Here is a 6903-nt window from a genome sequence, read left to right as displayed (position 1 = left end):
AAATTGATGGAAGTAGCAGAAATGGAGAAATTAAGTTTGATTCTTCAAGGGAAAGATGAACATTTATTGAAAGATGGAGAAGCTTGTATAACTGGATTAACAAAATATGGAAAATTTAGACTCAAATGTATAGAAGGATGATTATTTGTAAATGATAATTGGAAAATCAATAAAATTTACCCCCCCCCCAAAAAAAAGAGCCTCTCTAGGGGACAGGTAAGAGGAAACATACCTTTTTTTTTTTGGTCAAGTGACATCTGATTTATGGAGACTCCTGATGGGGTTTTCAAGGCAAGAGACATTCAGAGGTGGTTTGCCATAGCCTTTCTCTGTGACCCTGAATTTCCTTGGTGGTCTTCCATCCAAATACTGACCCAAGAGGACTCTGCTTAACTTCCAAGATCTCACATGAATGGGCTAGCCTTGCCTGGCCGAGACAGAACAGGGCTACCCAGAGTCACATACTATGGAACAAAACTTTTCCTGTCTGCAGAAAATGCCAGTGGACCCAAACCATTAGCCATGGAGAAACCGAAACGTGCAATTCTGGTCACCACACCCCAGAAAGGATATTATAGCATTGGAAAAACTGCAGAAAAGGGCAACTAGAATGATAAAAGGGTTGGAACACTTCCATATAAGGAAAGGTTAAGGTTGTTGGGGCTCTTAGGTTGGAGAAACGATGACAGAGGTGACATGACCGAGGTTTACAAGGTTATGCATGGGATAGAGCAGATAGAGAAAGGAGTACTTTTCTCCCTTTCTCATAATACAAGAACTCATGGGCACTCAATGAAATTGCTCAGCAGTTGGGTTAGAATGGATAAAAGGCAGTACTTCTTCACCCAAAGAGTGATTAACACATGGAATTCACTGCCACAGGAAGTGGCGGTGGCTACAAGCATAGATGTCTTCAAGAGGGAATTGGATAAACATATGAACAGAGGTCCATCAGTGGCTATTAGCCACAAGGTATAGATAGGAACTCTCGGTTTGGGGCAAGTGATGCTCTGTATTCTTGGTGCTTGGGCGGGGCAACAGTGGGAGGGCTTCTAATGTCCTGGTCCCACTGGTGGACTTCCTTGATGGTACCTGGTATTTTTGGCCACTATGAGACAGAGTGTTGGACTAGATGGGCACATTGGCCTGATCCAACATTGGCTTCTCTTATGTTCTTCATCAAAGTACAGATGCCTGCAATGCAGAGTTCACAACCTCTTGCTTGTCCCATCTTCTTTGTATGCTTTCCAAAAAAAGTGCCCTCCAAAGGACCCCATTGTATATCAGTGTGGTTATAGAAACTTGAAGTAACAGTCCAAGATCTGAGAATTTAAAATATTCCTTTATTTACAGACTTCAGTAAAAACCATTGATTTCTAAGATCAACACTAGTAAGTTATTAAGATTGCACCAAGGCAAGCCATGAACCAATAACACTGCATGAGTCCAAGCAGTATCAGTGCAAATCCAAAAAGACAGACATTTATACATACACAAGGTGGTATTTCAACACCAGAAGCTTAAAAGCAAAAAGTGCAACACCAGTTCATGATGGTCCTGTACCAATTGTTCAGAGGCTCAATAGCTTGGAGCAGGGCAGCATGAGTGTTTGAATCAGAATCAGCTATGTAAGTGAGCTACTCGCAACTGAAAGTTGGGTGCATGCATCAACCACTATGTGACCTCCCTTTTTACATTTGTCCCCTACATTCTATGAGAAGAAACCAAACACTTGCAGCGCAGGGCAACAGATCTGAAATATGTCCAGATCACTTTCTCCTTGACATCAGCTGCTACAGATGGGTAGGAACCAGAATGGTCCCCAGTAGACAGCTTAGGAGTCTCACTTGTTTTTTTTGTACAAGGCAGGATAACATGAGTAGCCCAAATGCATAAAACAAGCCATGCCTGCCACTGAAATCTCTTCTCTATTAGTCCCATCTTTGCACCATTCCATTTAGCATCTGGTCCCCCAACAGTACTTCCCTAAACAGAGGAAGCACAACTTGTTAACAGGTTTCTCCTCTGGGAAACGGAAAACATGCACACACTCAATCACACTACTCGCTCATGGTTAAAGATGGACTAGGCAAGGCTTACAAGCAGAATGCAAGATCTAAAGGATTCCAGAACCAAGAAAAGATCTCTCAGCACAACGCAATAGACACGAGCTACCTTTTTAAATTAGCTTTAGAAATTGGAGAGCTTCCTCCTTCCAAAGTGTGAATGTTTACAGGCCAGGAATCACCAGAGGATCAAAGCCCAGGCAAGAGAGGCCAGCTGAAGAACAGGACTCCACACCCCTAGTGCACTTGAAAAGAAATCTTTCAGAGGGTGTTCAGAGGGTGTTATCAAGGAACCTTCCTGCTGTAGCCTAGAACTGAGAGAACATGAAAGAAAATGGGGACAAGCTTGGCATGAAGAGCCTCACGCGAAGACCTTTCTCCATAGATGACAAAGGTTAGCTCAGCTGCGCTGGTGCCATATCCGATGTGCAGATAGATGGGTGGAGAGGGGAGAAGAGCCCGTAGTAGGTCAGATACTCAGCTAACACTCTCTGTCCCTCTGCCCTTTGGTTGTGAAGTTTTTCATTAGTGTTTTTTAGCTGAGGTTAGAGGTAATGGGACAGAGCCAATTAAATCAGCCATTGAAAACAGAACCAAGTTACAAACACACTTAGATCCTTGGTGAAAACTGTGTGAGCTCACCACTGCAGGGACACAAAAATATTTCCAAACCATCTACAGGGCTGAGGGTCTGTGGTGTGGGTCTGTGGTATTCATAAGATTATTTCAGCACTGATTACACTAAAAACCACCACCATGAAAAAAAACAGTATTATAAAAAAATGTTTCTTAAACAGACAGCAGGGGGAAGCAACAAGGAAAAAGGAAACCCTTCAGTAGGATAACACCTTTGTTTTCAACACTGGACTTGAGGTAGTTGGGGTTTCCCCATCCAAGAATAACCAATATTTCTGCAACAAAATTAAATATAAGAGGCTGGATCCTATGATTTCTAAGTCTTCTTCCAAAGGAGAAAAATCTTCATGGAAAGAAAACCTGGTCAAAGAGGATCCAACCCAAAGTAAACAAACATTTCGCACGCAGAGCCACATTTACACTTAGGCACATTTTACAAAAAAGAGCACAAACCACCACAATGTTTCCAGTCGTTAAGGTACATGCAGTTGAGCTGTAGTGCAATTGCTGGATAGTTTCGAGACACTTTGGGTGAGCTGGTCTTCTCTAAACCACTGCCTTAGGAAGACACCTCATCAGCATGTCACACTCTTACCTAGTTCACAGGAAAACAGTGTCAAGTCTGACCGGATCAGCATGCCTAGAAAAGCAACCAGCATAAAGAGAAGTGACGCTAGCTTTCAACCTGCACAACTAAGTAGCATCTCCTTCCAAGGATGTGCTTCTCCCTTCCCTGTTGTTCTTGGTGCTACCCAAAAGCTGCTACCAGCATCTTCCCATAACTTCAGCATTTGCAAAATAATCAGTTTCCCCATATTAGAGCAAAAACACTGTCAGCAGTTTAAACTTAGGGTTCACTTCCCCCAGGCCTTCTTGAAGCTTAGCAAGCCAGTAGACACCTTAAGCTCTCTACATTCCTTGTCAGTTTTGTTTTTTTTAAAGCCACCCGAAACCAATGGTAAAGGCTACAGATAGCATTGAGGTCAACAGTCAGCAACAGGCAGATGCCCAGCTGGCTTTACAGGCTGGCCAAGCTAATGCTAACCAATTAAGGAATGTTTCAAGTATATCAGTAAGCTGTGTTCCTTGTTCCACCGAGTAACCACCTAGCTGCACTGAGATTTTTGCCAGCCCATAGGGATTTATGGCTGCCCTGCTAAAAGGGCAAGCCATATTCTAAAAAATATTGAGGTATCAAGCTGGATGTTTCCCAAGGGCTGTAGGCTCAAATATCTAAAAGGTTGTGTGTGTTTTTAAAGAGATGTTCCTAGCATTCTTCAGCAATGTTCCTAGCATTCTTCAACAACAGTCCCAATCAGGGAGTACAATTTTTTCTTAATTAACCGAAATCCAGGACTCAGGATCAGTGTGCGTTTGCTGCCACCTGTAAAGCAAGCTTTTTGGAAGAAATCCCTGAAACTAGGCCAGGAACCGCTGTCCTGCTTGAACACTAGCGTCAGTTCGAAAGTAGGAACAACAGTAGGGTCATAGACAATCTTATCCAGCTTTTTACATATATTCCCAGTTTCCAAGTTGACGTGGATCACGCAGCCTCGTAAGCCGCAGGGCTCAGTAGAAGAGAGACGCAAGATGTCCTGTGCTATCCTCCTGGTGAGTTTCTCAGGGACTAGGACCTTGGAGCAGTGCAGTTTGGTCTGCTTCGATCTCGAAAGGCAGCTCTCCAGCATTCTAACTAGACTCTGATATGTCTGTTCCTCAAACACCGTCTCATTAAAGTTGGGTTCTGGCACAACATAATCCCAGTAGTCAAAGTCTGCAAGGAACAAGGAGAAGAAAACAATTCTCAGTGGCAAGCAGCCAAGCATTACGTTTGTGCAGCATCAAATAACTAAGTTACCAAACTCCTACTTCAGCAATATATTCAGAGCTTCTCATTACGTTAATGCAGACTTACAGCTAGGTGTATTGTATCTGTTGCCAGAAAGCAGCCTACAGTCTTTGAATTTGTATACACAAGATATAACTTAGTAAATTCTTCTTCCTTTCACATCAACTGGCTACACGAGACATTTTAATGAAACAGAGGAGTGTTATTGGGGGCCACTAAGCAGCATTTGGGCTTTGCAAAAACAGGAACAGAAGACGTCAGCAAAATAACTCAGAGAGGACATAGACTTCTAAGAAGCAAGTGACCCTACCATGTGCCTGAAGACCAAGTTTTGGCAGGTTGTCAAAAAAAAAAGTCAGCGCCAGCTTGCTTGCTTCTTCCCTCACACACACGTTTAGTTCACTAAGTGAAGGAACTCTTTGATATACAGTAAGAAATGTAATGGGGAAACTGGATCCATTCATAACTTTTTATACACTCAGCAAAATTAGGACCACCACCGATCAAAGTTGTAACATGTTATTCTACCTAGTTCTTCATAGGCCCGATTACTGTTAAAGTTAGTTTCCTCAATAATAAGTCAACCTTCACAACACTAAAGTTCCAAATCAATACCCCAATTACCGCCTTTATTAACAGTTAAGGTTGCAACTTTAATTGACAACGTAAACCAGTGGTGACCATCTTTAGCTGGCAAGTGAGAACTGTCAGCGAGGCAGGCATTTATTTTTGTAGTCTACTTTGCTTCTGGTATGTTAACAGGGAACAAAGACAATAAATAGTGATGGCTCTTCCTTCCAAACAGGGGTTGGTAATTTAATTCACTAAATGATATTTCTTTCAAAAAGCTCAAAAAGGCTTCTCTCTCCCATAACAGGAAGCAAGCTAATTGCATCAATTTAAATGCAGATATCACCTAGAGAGATGACAACTCAGCTAAAGAGAGAGACAACTTTTTAAAGCTCTTCTTGAAGCTATGAGAATGAAACATTCACATTAGAAAAGGCCCCTTTCACACAGCCTCACTTTCAGTGAACAAGTCGCACTACCCATTAAACTTGCCAACAGTACAAGCCAAAGAACACTTTCCTGGGAGTAAGCACCACTGAACAGACCTAAGTAGGATTCTGAGTAGACCTGCTTAGAACAGCACCCCAAGGCACTCACCAGTTGCATGCTGGAACCTTTGCTGTATCAGTTCAGAAATACAGACAGAGTTCTTATTGTTTAAGGTACTAGTGGCAACCATCTTGACAACCAGTGGTCTCACCCCAACCAGCCAGCACACCTTTCCTGGTTTACTGCAGAAGAGAAAAACACAATTCATTGCCAGGCCGTTACAAGTAAATACTAGAAAAACACATCACCCAAGAGTTACAACATGAACAGAGGGGGGCACAGAGAAGAAACAGAAGAGTTACAGCACATTCTAGGTCAGTTTCAAGGGATTACCTAAAAGCCTAAAGGGGTTTTACTAAGAGAAAACATAGGCAGCGCCTTCCTCTTCAAAAGAGTAACAATACAACTCTGTGCATACTAACTGCAAGCAGGACTCTACTGTAAAAACTTCAGCTTAAAACCAAGTATAGCTGACAAAGGGATTAAACACAAACAAAAAGCAATATTAGTTGAATTTCCAGCAACACAGTTTACCTGTTAATATTCCCAAATTAAATGCATAAACTTGGAGCTGAATTAAGGTTTATGCACCTTCAGCTTTATTAAGTAATGAACTTTAGACGGCACAAACCCCTTCCTCCCCCGCCTTAGATACATATAAAAGTAACCACCTTCTTCTCCCAAAACTCCCACCCTCGGTTTGCCTGCAGCGTCAGCTCTCTTATATACACCCCACGTCCCATTCTTGCCCCTCCTCCCGCAGCAGGCTTGGGCTGTGAAGGATCGCCTCCCTTCCCATTGGCTACTTGGCGAAGGTGGATTTTGGAGAGAGGCGCAAACATTCTAACCCGGGACATCGGTGTGAAAGAAGAGACGGCCAAGAAGCACCACCGGGGTGGGGGGAATTGCAGGGCGGACAGACTGTTTTGATTGGTCAGTGTGAAGCGTATAAAAAAAACACCTCGGGAAGAACGACAACACGGGTCACCTGACTCGTGTCACTCCTCTCAGTGGCCCTCTCGGCCAAGAGGCGCCTCCACACGGCGCACAGTCAGCATTCGCTCGCTGCATTGTATTTGTGTTCCCGCTTTCCTGGAAGCGGCCAGCAGCCTACTCCACTCCCCCCGCGAGGGCGCTGAGTTCGCTCCCTACGCCAGGAGACTGTTCGCCAGGAGCAATGGAATGCAGATGCGGGTTATTGTACCAACAGCGAGGGGAGCCGCGCTAGTCCCT

General features: G+C 43.5%; 1 protein-coding gene across 2 annotated transcripts; it reads right to left on the bottom strand.

The window, feature by feature from the left end:
* Nucleotides 1-1850: 1850 nt before the first annotated feature.
* On the bottom strand, nucleotides 1851-6362 carry DDIT4L (DNA damage inducible transcript 4 like). 2 transcript variants are annotated; one of them, XM_015415995.1, is made up of 3 exons: nucleotides 6342-6362; nucleotides 5719-5852; nucleotides 1851-4476 (listed from the first exon to the last, which is right to left on the bottom strand). In XM_015415995.1, exons 2-3 carry the CDS (start codon nucleotides 5798-5800, stop codon nucleotides 3992-3994), a joined length of 567 nt encoding a protein of 188 aa, XP_015271481.1. In that variant the 5' UTR covers nucleotides 5801-5852; nucleotides 6342-6362; the 3' UTR covers nucleotides 1851-3991. The 2 variants fall into 2 exon arrangements, with proteins under 2 accessions (XP_015271481.1, XP_015271480.1); XM_015415994.1 differs by having other exon boundaries at nucleotides 6205-6355.
* Nucleotides 6363-6903: the final 541 nt, after the last annotated feature.

This window comes from Gekko japonicus, unplaced genomic scaffold (assembly GCF_001447785.1).
Source record: "Gekko japonicus isolate JY-2015 unplaced genomic scaffold, Gekko_japonicus_V1.1 scaffold68, whole genome shotgun sequence".
NCBI classification, from domain to species: domain Eukaryota; kingdom Metazoa; phylum Chordata; class Lepidosauria; order Squamata; family Gekkonidae; genus Gekko; species Gekko japonicus.
Note: the sequence above shows the minus strand (reverse complement) of the source record. Positions and strands in the feature narration are given on the sequence as shown.